General features: G+C 44.4%; 1 protein-coding gene across 11 annotated transcripts in view; it reads left to right on the top strand.

Annotated features, from left to right (window-relative positions):
• Positions 1-7927, top strand: part of Tmem156 (transmembrane protein 156) — a 33967-nt gene extending 26040 nt beyond the window's left edge. For 7 of the 11 annotated variants that reach the window (XM_030254502.1, XM_017321216.1, XM_017321214.1 and 4 more), the window contains one exon: positions 7772-7927. In XM_030254502.1, the coding sequence (XP_030110362.1) occupies positions 7772-7914 (143 nt within the window). In that variant the 3' untranslated portion in view covers positions 7915-7927. Of the gene's footprint in view, positions 1-951; positions 3433-7771 lie in introns of those variants that run through there. The other 4 variants (XM_017321211.2, XM_030254500.1, XM_030254501.1 and 1 more) reach the window with 2 other exon arrangements.
• The last annotated feature ends 6776 nt before the right edge of the window (positions 7928-14703 follow it).

Here is a 14703-nt window from a genome sequence, read left to right as displayed (position 1 = left end):
GGCTTAACACAATACATGTGAGTTATCTCTGCTTCTGTGAGTTGGAAGTTTGAGCACTCCTTAGCTGAGGATGGCTTAGCTCAGAGACAACCAATGCTAAACTAAAATGTTGATTATGCTGTATTCTTATCTAAAAACCCTGCTTCCATATTCATGCCTGGCAGAATTTCCTTCATACTGAAGACCTTGGCTTCTTGCTGGCTATATACCAAAGGCCAGTCACAGCTCCTTCATGGTACCTACAGTCCCACGTGACTGCTGCTTTGAGGCGGTTAGAGTCTCTCTGATCTTGGGGAAGACCTGGTCTCTCTTTAGAGAGCTTTATTAGTAAGTCAGGATCAGACCCACTCAAAATAATCTCCCTTTTCATCAGCTCAGAGCTAAGCAGTCTGGGATGCTGATTACATCTGTAAAATACCTTCATCTTTATCCAGTAATAGAAGCTAATCTTGGTGGCTGGGAACTTTGATGTGAGACTGGGCTGACAGAAGTGGTACCCTAGAGGTGGCTGGTATTTGTTGACCATGAAATGAAAATCAAAGGATGTTCAGGGCCCAAGTACAAGGGTTCTGTGAGGAAGTAATGGGGACATGGGGGCTCCAGGCCCAAGCAGAGACTCTGTTTCAGGTCTGATTTGTTCCCCTTGGTTGAGGAAGTTTTGCTATCTTCCTCTTTGGAGGCCTAAACGTGGAACAAATGCTACCTTTAATGGCGACTTTAGCAGGGCTTCGGGTCACAGTCTCAGGAAACAGAGTGAAAAATGAAGGCGCAGACACAGAGTTGAATGAAGCAGGTTAAAAGTATTAGATCCATTGGAAGGAAATCGAATGAGTGATAGAAACTGCCCAAACCTTTTTTTAGACAAAGGGCAGGTTGTCTTCCAACACATCCATACTGCAAGTTCTTTTCGCCTTGCTATTGACTGACACAGCTCTCTGTCTTGAACTGTAGAGTCCACTCAAAGGTTACCCTTAGTGCGGGTCATGGAAGAGCTCCCCCCAATACCAGAGCTTGAAGTCGCTTCTGCTGCGCACCAGCAAGATCAATATACACCGTGAGTGATGCTCAACTCTATTGACTATTCGACTTGTGCATTAGAAACCTGGATGGAATCGGAGGTCTCCGGTTGACCCTCATCAACGTTTCTGTTTGGGTGGAGAACACAGACGTGATAAACTTGAGAAGCCAGCCCATTGGAATTGGGTGACAAGAGCTAAAGAGCCTATTTTCTCCAAGATTTAGGAAGGATCAGCAGACTAATCTCTCAGTCTGTTAGACTAATCTCTCGGTCTGTTCAGCTGTCCCTGAAATGTCAGCTCATCCCTTGGCATCCCTTGTCTTGGAGTTGAGCTGTAAGTCAGTCAGAGCAGGAGAAAAGGGAGCATGGGATTTGTTCAGTTGAGCCCGTCTACCTGGTCACTGAAGTAAAACTATAAATTTAGCATCGAATAGTCTAGACGAATGTGCCTCGACTTGATATATTCTAATCTAAAAGGATGCTCAGGAGTGCCTTAGAGATGCTTCTCACTCACTCAGCAAATATGTGGTCAGAGACTGCAATGCCATACAGTCATGTACGGTATATAAAGATGGTAACAGGAAAGAAGAGGGAAAGAAGCTCTCTCTGGAGACCTCCCGTTGAGCACTATCATGGCTGGCTATGTCACAAATTCATAGTACTTGAGATATTATCAGTCCAGGTTCTAGCCGGAAACCGGTATTTTATTCAAATTGCATCAAGGAGTCAAAAATGTTGAGTCAAGAAGAGTTTGATAAAAGGGTCAATTAATATGGAAACTCTGGAGGAGGAGAATATATTTGTGTGGGAAGAATTGTCTGATAAGAAGTTTGACCTCAAAGGCTACCATAGCCTTTGGATGCCCTGAAGAGAGAAAAAAATGAAAGCTCTGGTTTTCCCTTTCTCAGCTGTGCCAGTGTTCTCCACTGGTCAGGGCCATCCAGGGATAGATACGCTAAGCCAAGCTGAGGTGGCTTGTGTAGCCTCGGCAAGGCAGGAAGCGGGTGGAAGGAATCAGAGAGCAGATTTGGAGATTTAGTTGAGGATCCTGCCCAAATGGTCAATATGCAAAATGGAAACCTAGTGACGTGGATCCATTTGTGTTCCAGAAGAAAGTTGGGGGCAGGTGGGGCGGTGTTAGTGCTGTCAGGGCTTGCTGTTGGCTAGAAATGTCTAGGTTTGATTAATAAGTGTGCCAAGGAAATATTCCTGAGCTCTAGGTCTGATACCTCCCAAGCTGGTCCTCACACAGGGACTGTTCAAGCTCACAGATAAACATGCTCTGATTTGATCATTCAACCCAAACATGGGCTTTGTGTCAAGAACTCTACTCGCTGACACAAGTAACAAGGGAGTTAGCGGGGAGGTTAGAGTAGAGAAACTACATGTTTGTAAAGTAACGAATGTAACCTAGCAGGGTCTAGAAGCACTTACGATGGAGACAGAAGTCATAAGACAAGATGCCTAGTGTTTGCTAGATCCCTAATAAACAGAGGAAATGGAAGAATCATTCCACTGCTGTCCTACTGTTACTGTGGGCTGTCATAACAGAGAGAGGCCTGAACCAACTCTTACATTTCCATTGAAAAGAAGACAAAAGTCCTGTGGTGGAGGAGGCAAGGGGAACTCTAGGTTTCTTTTGTCCCGTGCTTGCAAGTCTCTCATTGTTTCAATGCTGTCCTTGAAGGGATAGAGAAGGGGCATTGTATAGCACAGTGGTGGATAGAAGACCTAATCACTGACAGAGGGATATTATAAGAATCAGCATTTGAAATGAATGGTTTGACATTATTCTCCACTCATTCTAATTTAGACAACACTTTAAAAACTATTTCGGTAAATTATATTTGATTTCATTTAAAAACAAACTTTCAGGCTATTCTTGGACAATCTGGACTGAAGACTCTGAGGAGTAATGAGAATTTTATTTTGGGACTGAGTGGGCTGATAAATGCTTAGATCCAACTGAGGAAGTACTGATAGGTGAATGGCGGGGCTAAGACCCTGGCTGAGGTGAAGGAACTGGAGAGCGTCTATCTGACCCACGAGATCAAGGGAACAAGAGCATGTCGAGAGCTGCTGTGAGCCGTGGAAGACAAGCCCATGAGAGAGGAAGAGGGTGCTCACCTTTACCACCCATCATCATCTTGCGTAGCATGGACATGAGGTCTTCATTCTGAGGAGCCAATGACCATGGATGAAAATCCCCTCTCATTGGGTCATGTTCCAGGTGCAGGATAGTCTTTCCTACACAGACGATGGGTTTGTATTTGGCAAGTTACTTAAGAGGGCCTGAGTATTTATTCATACATTTATTTGCATTTATACCTCTTACCTCTTTTTGGCATAAGACTGTTTTTATTAAAAAAAACAAAAAACCTTTCAAGGATATTGAAATAAAAATAATTGAAATGAAATGCCTTGAGTATTTAAATTTGATAACAAATGCTTTCCCGGGTGCTTTTGGCTCTCTTTCACATTTGTTAAAGCCATCATGGGTATCAGGAAGAAGCCTGGGTATCAGTGTCAATAAGAAGCACACATAGACACCAGAGCAGCTCTTCATATTGAGAAAAAAATATTTCAGAGTTAAGATGGAGCATGGCCTTCTGTATCCTTATGTGACTAAAATCGTGTATGTGGATAAAAGACGTGAGGGCTCCATCCTGAGCTCCTTGGTCCATCTCCTCTGAGGCAGCTAATGAGTCCTTTCCTGACCTTCCTCAGAGACAGTCCTAGTCCCCTTGGGGGGGGGGAGGGGGTCTCTCATTCCCAAGCATAAGCAAGCAGCATCCTTGTCTCCAAAGATTCAGTCAGAGGACTGGAACAAACAGGCCTCACTAGGTTCCCATCCGCATCAATCATCATGATAGCTTCCACCCTTCGCCCTACCATATCCTCTATTCTTCACCAAGCACACTCTAAAACACGCTCGTGTCTTGGGTTGGCGAGATGGCTCAGTGGGTAAAATGTTTGCTGTGCAAACATGAAGACCCAAGTTCTGATCCTCAGCATTCAAGAAAAGCTAATTACAGCCCTGTAACCCCAGCACCGGGTAAGGGAGACAAGCAGACTCTGGGGAGGTTGCTGGTTAACCAAAAGAGCCAGCTCTAGACTCCATGAGAGACGCTATCTCAAAGGCCATGGTGGGGGGGCTGGGGAGATAGCTGAGCAGGTCAGGGTTCTTTCTGTCAAGCCTGAAGACTTGAGTCTGATCCTAGAAACCCTCTTGGTGGCAGGAGAAAACTGACTCCTCAAATTGTCCTCTGATTTCTGAATGTGCACAGGGGCATGTGTGTACACAAATATACACACAAAATATAAATAATAATGATGGTGACAAAGTGGGTATCATAGAGGAGAACACCTGCCATTGACCTCAGTGTGCACATGTGCACACATGCACACACACACACACACACACACACACACACACACACACACTACACATTCTCTGAGTACTCATTTTCATATAAGGCTGTTGAGCTGCATAACATTTATTTATTTATTTATTTATTTATTTATTTATTTATTTATTTATTTATTTAACTAAGTTAGTATGTTTTCTCTTTAAATTATTATTTGTTAGGACTAAGATGTGGATTTGGAATAGGAGAGAGAGAGAGAGAGAGAGAGAGAGCGAGAGAGAGAGAGAGAGAAAATGTGAACAGTCTGGTCAAGGCTTGGGGGCTTGGGGGCAGATACCCTTACCTATTGAATCATCTCTCTGTCAGTTTTTTTTTCCTCTCTTCTTTCATAAGCAACTAAGAAGACAGTCCATTCAAGAACTTATTTTCATTTCTAAGTCACAAACTAAAATTTTAATTTTAAAATTTAGGGACTGGAGATTTGGCAAATGGAACTCGGGTCGTCTTTCTTGTCCTTTCTGGGTATCCCTTATTCATAGATGAGTCAGCTAGGGTCTCACATTTTTCTGCAGGAGTTTAGTCTTGCCACATGATGAAGTGTGGCTATCCTACACTTTCTGAGGAGCCAAATTACGGTTTCTCTTCACATTCCCTATTATGCTCTGACAAATGACCTGGGAATCAATGGGAACTTGGCTTACAACAGGCATACATTAAGCTTCTGGACCTGTTGGATTATGGCAGCTTTCAGAAAGTGATTTGACTACCTTATACTGAATAACATTCTCTAATAAGCAGTGAAAATCATGCAAAGGTGTAGTTGACCATGATCAGGCGGGCAAGAAAACAATACTTCAAAAATTGTGATTGGAGAGATGGTTCAGTGGGTAATATGTAAGGGAGAGAGAAATTGATGACAATATCAGCATCAATCCCTGGCCTTCCATATACAGGAGCGCACGCGTGCACACACACACACACTCTCACACACACACACACACACACTCACACACTCACAGGTTTAAGAGGAAAAAAAGCAGAAGGAAGAACAAAGAAGCCTTCACCAGTCCCTACTCTTATCAGAGCACCTAACATGGGCCAAGCATTCACTCCTGGCCACCTCAGGGCAGAGTGCTGGAGACACCATAGTATATGACTAGTGTAGACCAGTCAGGAGTTGACCTGTTTCTCAAGAGAGGGGAACCGACAGTCAATTAAAGACAGGGCTTTGTAAGCAGAGAGGAGGGAACAATTGTTGGGTACCACTGGGAATATTCCTCCTCAATTTCCTCCGTAGTGTGGAGAGATGTAGAATATATTTACTCTTGATCATGGCCTTCTACCCTGCCTTTGATCATTCAGTTCCTTGGTAAAAGACTTTTATATTTATAATAAGCCTTAATCAGCACTAGAGCTGGGCAGATATCTGACCTCTATGCTATTAGAATCTGTTTTCCCATCGATAACCCCATTTTGTAATATGCCATGTTCCATCTGGGCAGCTTTTAACTTTAATTGGCTAGCCCTCAAGGCCATATTTTTATGACTCACCTACCCCATGATGCCTTCCTTCCCTCTCCACCTCCTTCTCCCATCCTGGTTCTTCTTTGACCCCCAAGCCCTGCCTATCTCAATTCTGCCCAGCTATAGGCAGTAGACATCTTTATTTAAGCAGTCATTTTTAAATTAAGAAACAAGGTCACATTGTAGGTGCAGATTCCCTCGCTCCTGGGGGCAATCTGGCTGTAAGAGCCAATATTTAGCATTACAATACAAGGAACATCAGACCAACCCACTACAGAGAGAGGCTGATTTAAAACCTGAGGAATTGAACCCAGATTTTGGGGTGTATTAATCAAGAGTTAGAGACTGAGCTGCACCTCTGGCTCCAGAATAATCTCTTCAAGGACGCTAAGACTGTTTCTCAGGTGTGTGTCATTTCCCATCATCCTGTGGTGGAAGTCCACGTCAAAGTTTGAAGACAGTGCTGTTTGGGGGGTCACTGTCTCCATCCACAGGCCACATGTAATTTCACAGTGGTCTGTCTAGTGATCTGATAGTCTATGTGTTTTCACGTAGGAGAGTGATCAGATGTGTCACAAAGGCATGTGGCAGTAACAGCAGCACAGTAGGCGACCTCACCTTTTGATGTGACCCTGCTCCAGGCTCTTCCTCACTTGCTCCAGCTTGGGAAGAATATGAGTCAAGGTTGCTTGTCTAGCAGCCACGGGTACCCAGAGACAGATTGACATGAGTGCCTGCCTCAGGACTTCAAGTGATGGGGCCACTGACAGAAAGGTGGGAAAACGGAGCTTATTCAGAGCTGCCCGGGGCTCTGGTCTCCAGCCACAAGTCTCTCCCCCACCTAACAAGAGGCCTTGCTTCCTCCTTGCCTCTCTGTCTCTGTGAGATCCTGGATGTCAGATCCAAAGGAAACTCCAATTCTCCAAATTCTAAAACATAGTCCAAATATCCAGAAATGTGCTCAACCTGGACTACAGTCCTGACAGATAAAAATTAGCATTCCTAATTTATTTATTAGCACACGTCAGCTTTTGGAAAGCCTGGCCCATAAGCTTCCCCAGAACAAATCACTTCCTTTTCAAACTCTGTGTGCCAAAAGGAATCATTTTCTTTACCTCTGGCAAATAGGATACATAGCTCTCCAATTAACATATATCCGTGGCACTTATCAGCATACCAAGGTCCATGTTAGTCTCTTGGCTCCTTCAGTCCCCACTTACATGTACTTAAAATCTCAAAGCTCCCATGCTGGTCTCCTGCCCCTCCCTCCCCTAAATACTCATCCTCCTTATAACCTTGCTATTATTATTATTATTATTATTATTATTATTATTATTATTTCTCTAGTCTCTATCCCCCACTCCCCTCTCCGAGATAGCCATGGCCATGCCCAGTCTGCTGGACATGGTCAGTCTAATTCTTTCTCTCCCTGGTTCTTCCAGATGCCTCTGGCTGTTCTCGCTCTCATATCTACCATAAAACCTTCTCATACCAGGTCACGTCATGTCATCTGTTTACAACGCTGATCATGTCCTTACGTAGAGGTCCTTTCTAGAAGTGCTTTCTGTCACCTGTCCTATACATCCAAGATTTACATTACTTTATAAAGCCACAGACTATTGGGGCTCGGAGAATACAATAGCCCAAGTTCAACGTCTTTTTCCAGCACGAGAAATAGGTCTCCTCCCTCCAGGCCTAGTGTAGGACTGATTTTATTTTAAAGCCCTTTTAAATATAAAGCACAGCCTCTTTCCTTATCCCGTTGTCTTAGAAATTACAATATTTAATAGATAGATAACGGCTTAAAAGTTTCGATGCCCCCACAACGGACAGCTTTGACTAGTTGAAGGTTGGTTTCTAGGTCGTCTTTTCAGAGATTCGACATCTGATGAAGCTGGATGCCTGGGCCTGCCCTTATCCGGAGCTGCACTCTGGCTCTCTGTGAGTGTTTATCGTTTGGGTTTGGAAAGGAAATGGTTTACTCTGGAGCCGATTATGGGCTGAGTTTCTGAAAGTGACTGCATCTCCCAGCCTGCCTCTTCCAGCTGTGGGGGCGGCGGGGGTGGGGTGGGGTGGGGGGAACTTCTTCGGTCCCAACACAAAGTCCATTGCTGTTCAATGCTTTCAGTGGCCCAAGGTCAGTTACAGCTCAGGGGAGCACAGCCAGGGGAGCACTGCCATGGCAGCCCCAGGTTGGAGTGGGATTTAAGACGGGAGTTATATCAGAAATGATGCGAAGCACTACCTAGGGTTGAATTCATTCATTTCTCCTCACTTGGCTAGGAGAGGATTCCTTCATTTGCGCTCCCTGTGGGGGTTTGAATAGGAATGGCCTCCATAGGCTCTTATATTCAAATATTTGGTCCTTAGGGAGTGGCAATACATGACAGGGATTAGGAGGTGTGGCCTTATTGGAGGAAGTGTACACTGGGCGTGGCTGTTGGGGTTTCAACCACTCAAGCCAAGCCTAGATTCTTTCTCTCTTCCTGCTTCCTGTGGACCTGGAAGTAGAACTCTCAAGTTCTCCAGCAGGAGGTCTGCCGGTGTGTCACGGTGCCACCGTGCTACCCACCATGACAATGATGGAATAAACTTCTGAAACTGTAAGTCAGCGCCAATGAAATGCTTTCCTTTATGCGAGTTGCTGTGGTCATGGTGTTTCTTCACAACAATAGAACACTGATTAAAACAGCCCCTTTTATTAGGAGAGAAAAAGCAGAGTTAAGTCCCTCACTAAAACTCAAAGCAAGCTAAAGTGATTTGGATACCACGGGTGTGGTTTTTTTTTTTTTTTCCTGCATGGGGGTCAAACCCAGGGCCTTACTCATGCTAGGCAAGGGCCCTACTCACTGAGGTTCAGTCTCAGCTCTCCAAGTCCACTCTTTCAACCACAGACCCCCCTCTTTAGGGAGCTAAATTAGGTCTTCTTTCTTAGGAACAAAAACTTAGGACAGTAAGATACCTTCCAGAAGTTTTTCTAGTTATTTGTCTCCTTTGTTTGAAAGTTGTTCCAAAGATCTACCCCCTAACAATTCTCTACCATAAATCTTCTCTTATGTTTACCCATGTAACCAGACCTCAAAGACTTCAATTAGGTGGTAATTATGAAGAATCACAAGTACAGGTTCTTGGTTTCTTTCCGGGGGTGGGGGGCATGTTTAGATGTTCATAAAAGAAGATCAATAAGTAATGTGTTAATTGACTTTTTCAAACAAAATTTCAAGAACCTCTAACATGAAAAATATTAATTACAACACAAAATAAACAATTATTGTCAAGAAAAACACCGAAGTCTTTGAAAAGTCCCCTTTCTTCTTCAAGAGTTTAAAACACAGTTGTCTACTTGAGATTTGCTACAGAGAGACAGGAAATTCCTCCAGTCAATTTGTATTGGGGTCAACATACAATGTAGGCTTTTTTCTCTCTTTCAGTCTAGGTGCGGGTGGAGTGTGGGTGTGGACTCGAGTGTGGGTGTGGGCACCGGTGCGGGGTAGGAGGGTTGAACCAGTGCCCTGCTTGCTAGGCTAGGCTCTGTGCTGAGTTCCACCTCTGTCTTCAGGCTTCCTCTTCAGGCAGTTTATTAGTACAGATATCCACCATGTCAAAACAAAAGAACAGCAGTGCCAAGTGACAGTGTGATTTTTTTTTCCTGTTTTTTTATTCAGAGTGAAAATTTCAGAAGGAATACAAAGTTGTTTACTTCAGCTCTAAGAAACTAAGATTAGAAGGAAGGATTTTTAGGCTTTAGTAATTGGTGCCTTTAACACAATAATTAGACCAAGGCAGGCAGAGACAACCTCTTTCAATACTGCATGTTTGTGCTAGAAATTTATGTGTGTGTGTGTGTCCATGTGGGTGCATGTGCTAGTGAAAGTATGAGGGTGTGTGTGTGTGTGTGTGTGTGTGTGTGTGTATGTGAGTGTGTGTGTATGTAAAATGAAAGCCAGAAGAGGGCATTGGATGCCCTGGAACTGGAGTCTCGGATAGTTGTAGGCACTCCCTGTGAGTACTGGCACTGAGGGCCCACCTCTCAGCACTGGGATTACAAGCATCCCAGCCATCACACACGGTGTTTTTCTATGGATTTTGGGGATGCTTTGGGGGGAAAGCCCATCAGTCACTGAGCTACCTCCACAGCTGCTAGGGCCAGAAACTATATGGGAGACAGCACTCCCACAGAGACTATGCAGGCTGGGATAGCAGAGATGGGGTGGGGGAATGGCAGGCAGAAGAGCAGAAAAGACTCCCTGAGGTGCCAGCTGCATGAGCCATAGGTGTGGAACCATCCAACTGGTCTACCTGAACCCTGGCAAAGCCAATGTGAGATTCCATCTTTCCCCTTTGTTCACTTACCTCTGTCACAATGGCTGAGAGCCCTGGACTTCTCTCACCTAAGCATCCAGATCTGGCTAACTAATAGATTTTATCTTGTATTTACTTATTTTATGTTATGAGTGTTGTAGTGGTAGTTGGCCACACTGCTTTGATTTCTAGTGGATCGAACATGAGCAACCACCCAGTAGCAATCTGGATTCTCGAATAAAAGACACAAAGACACAAGACACACATACACCAGTTATTTTTTGACATGCCATGACTAGTTCAAAGGCTGGGCATTCCTAAACCTTCCCCTGCTAGCAAACACTCCCCTCCAGTACTCCCAAGACTCTTAAACCTTCTGAGCTACCCCAGATCCAATCAGAGAAGTGGCCAGTGGTCACTTACCTGAACTCTTACATGGCTGGTTGGCTTTCTCTCCTGCAGCTCTTATGTCCTATCCTTCTCCCCCTGAGTCATGGTGATCCTGTCTTTCTCTCTCCCAGTTTCTAGTCTGTCCATGCAAATCTAAAGATTCTGCCTCAGTCTGCCTACCCAGCCATTTGATTGATCAAAACCCAACTGGGGACAAGGACCTTCAGTATTTGGACACGAAGATTCCCTGACTTGTGGGGCTAGATTAATTCAAAGCATTGGAATCAATCCCCCACAGGATGTTTTACCTATATGTGCACTACATGCATGCCTGGTATCAAAGAAGGTCAGAAGAGGGAGTCAGATCCCTGGAGGTGGAGTTAGGGATGGTGTGAGTCACTCAGTGAATTCTGGGAATCTAACCCAGGTCCTCTGCAACAACAAGTAGTACTTTAAACTGCTGCCCCATGTTTTTTCTTTCCAGTGAAAACTTTATTACATATTAAAATCTTAGGTGGGATATTTTTATTGTTAATACATTGCCGAAGAAGAGATCTTTTATTTGTCCATCCATTTGTTAATGTTAGATGTATCTAATGCCAGGCAGTCATAAGAGATAAGTAACTCAGAATACCAGTGTAGTCTTGAAGAGGAATGGCTAGTCAGTTGTGGTGGCACACTCTGGTAATCCTAGCATTCAGGAGGCAGATCTCTGTGAGTTTGCAGGCCATCCTGGTCTACATTAAGAGTTCCAGGACAGTCAGGGCTACATAGAGAGACCCTGTCTCAATAGATAGACAGACAGATAGATAGATAGATAGATAGACAAATAAATAAGTAGATAGATAGATAGATAGGTAGGTAGATAGTCATTAGTTGGGTTCCTGTGTAAATTGAGAATGTGTAGTTAGAGGTTAGCCTCCCCACCTTTTTAAAAATTTTATTTTATTATTTTTGTGTGAGGGTGTTTTGTGCATACCTATGGCTGGTACCACAAGCATTCAGTGCCCTGGAGGACATAAGATATTAGATCCCCTGGAACTGGAGTTATGGATGATTGTGAGCTATCATATGGATGCTGGGAATTTAACCTGGATCTCTGCATGAATAAGTACATGCACCATAACTTAGCCACTATACCCTCTTGCTTTCTAAGGGACTACATCTGAATACCCAGCACAAATACCTGATGCAAAAAAAAAAAAAAAAAAAAAAAAGAAGAAGCCCAGTGTTTGCTAGTGAACAAAGAACTCAAGGAACACCTAAATCGAGGTAGCAGAATTGAGAAAGCGTTTCTTGGAGGAGGGGACACAGGTAAAATAAAGGATCCTCAAAGGATGAGCTGGTCAAGGTGAAAGAAACAGACATCTGTACAGTGTGGGGGCAGGGGAAAGAGGAGGGATGGAGTGAGAAGGGAACTGAGAAGATGGCTTAGCTGTTGAGACACTTGCAGCACCAGCTTGAGAGGCCTGGTTCTCCCGCTCACAGGAGATGGCAATGCAGCCCATCTGTGTTTCCAGAGATCAGAGGGTAGACGGGAGATTTCCCAAAGCCAGTTGGCCAGTGAGTCCACTTACCACTGTGGATAGTCAGGCCCGAGATGGACTAGATGTGGGGAAGCTTAGTGGGTTCAGGTGAGTGCAGTTCAGGAGCTCGGTTGGTGATGAGCGCACTAAACACACCCAAAACAGCTTCTGAGAACTAGTTCCTTTATTGGCAGTGGGAAGAGAGAAAGGAATATTTATGCGCCTGGGGGTAGTGGTAGTCAGGGTCTCTGGGGGAAGGTTGTGTGGCCTTGTACCATTGGCCAGGGGTACTGGAAGATACTTCAACATCATACTCAGGGGCTGTAGGGGCCTGGGTGGGGGGAGGGGAAACCTTGTAAGGTCAAACAAGGAATGAAGCCTGATAACTGTCAGGGTAATAAATTCCTCTAGGGCTGGTGGCGGAGGAGCTGGCTTTATGATGCCAGGTTGGAAGCCGGAAGGGAGCCAGCTCTTGCCACCTTAGTCAGGGTTTACACAAAACATCATGACCAAGGTGTTATTATTATTTATTCAGCTTACACTTCCACATTGCTGTTTATGACCAAAGGAGGTCAGGACAGGAACTCATATAGGGCTGGAACCTGGAGGCAGGAGCTGATGCAGAGGCCATGGAGGGGTGCTGCTTACTGGCTTGCTTCCCCTGGCTTGCTCAGCTTGCTTTCTTATAGAACCCAGGACTACCAGCCTAGGGATGGCTCCACCCACAATGGGCCCTCCCACCCTTGATCACCAATTGAGAAAATGCCTTACAGCTGGATCTCATGGAGGCCTTTCCTCAACGGAGGCTCCTTTCTCTGTGATAACTCCAGTTTGTGCCAACTTGACACACACAACCAGCCAGTCCACCTGCCTTCCTCATGTTTGAGGTTTCTGGGATTGAAGCTTCCTCTGCTCTTCTTGTGTGACCCAACCCTGGCTTACTACAGTCCAACAGATAGATTCTGGGTTCAGCTGAAAGACCCTGTCTCAGTGACTAAGGGGTCTCAATGACTAATGATCTAGAAAGACTCCTGATGCCATGCACTGATGTCCAGTGAATTTTGAGAAAGATTCCTCACATGTGCCTGTATACATGCAAACATGCACACACATCACACACACATGTGAAAAAAAATTAAAATTCATGTATGCACAGGCATACCCAAAATGGGATTCTTCAGCTATGCCTAGGTGTTCTCCATCACACACACACACACACACACACACACACACACACACACACACAGCCTTCTAACATTCTGAAGACAGAAGTGTGACCTCTTTGCAAGTGATTAACTACACTATTCCCTATTCGAAGGACACTGCAGTTAATTAACATATGGGCAGATGTGGTCTTTTGCTATGCTTGATAATGTCAGAGTTCTTTAAGGGGAAACTGACAGTATCGTGATCTATTGCAATATTTTTTACACAGTATGATTTGAGCTTGTAACTGCTTAGCCAATTAAAGATTAAGCAGGCAGGCCTGAAATGCTACTCCACAGCTGAAAGAGTGATTTATTGCACAGAAGGTTACTGGAATACAGGGAAGCCAGAATAGCCTAAGAGAAAACCCACACTCTGTTGCTACTATTGGTACTCCTGAACCAGGCTTGCCTGTTCAGCCTAGAGAAAGATCTTCCTTAAACCCAACTCTCAGAGAGCCCCAGTGCACATTTACTAAAAGAAATATGAAAGAAATTTCAAATGAAACCCCAATATACTTGGGGAAGTGCACACCACTTATAATAAATATTTGTAGACTAAAGACCTGCACAAGATTGAGCCTGCCACTCTCCATCACAGGACCAGGGTGGGGAATTTATGAGGCTCCACCCCTAACTGAGGAGCTACTAGTTAATGGCTGCTGGGGAAGGGGGGCAGGAGCCCTTTTCCTGAATGATGTAGTCACTAGTAAGAGGCCAGTGGTCCAGCATGCACTCCCACACTTATGGGCAAACATCCTTAATTAAGCACTTTATTATTTAAATAGGTCATATAAAAATTAAAAAGACATGAAAGTAGACTAGGAACTTGTTAGTAGAAGGAGGAATTCAGAGGAGTGGGAGGGGGATAATGAGAATGAGAGTAATGGGATGAGTAAGACTAGAATACATTATGTGTGTGTGTGTATGAAATTGTCAAAAAATAAACTAAACCTTTTCAGAAGTTTTATTATTGTTTTTAATCATGTGAATTTGTGTGTCTGCATGTGTACATGACTGCAGGCATCTGCAGAGACCAGAAGAGGATGTTGCATCCCTGGGGCCTGGTGTTACAAGCAGTTGTGAGCTGCCCAGCACCGGAGCCGGGAACTGTACACTGCTCCACTGTCTGAGAAAGGATGAGCTCTGAACCACTGAACCATCTCTTCCATAAATACATTTTCAAAGCACGTTTGTGGGCTGACTGGACAGATCTGTGATTAAATGAATGACAAGCACAGGTTCAGGGAAATCAATAGATTTTTCTCCTGAACTTTATCTTGCAATTTGTTTCAGTTTCAGCTTTAAAACCGGCCTGCTTCAAAGAAGAAGAAAAAAAAAGGCAACATTTGGATGCGATACATGGAGGG

The sequence above is a fragment of the Mus musculus genome, chromosome 5 (assembly GCF_000001635.26).
Source record: "Mus musculus strain C57BL/6J chromosome 5, GRCm38.p6 C57BL/6J".
Lineage (NCBI taxonomy): Eukaryota > Metazoa > Chordata > Mammalia > Rodentia > Muridae > Mus > Mus musculus.
Note: the sequence above shows the minus strand (reverse complement) of the source record. Positions and strands in the feature narration are given on the sequence as shown.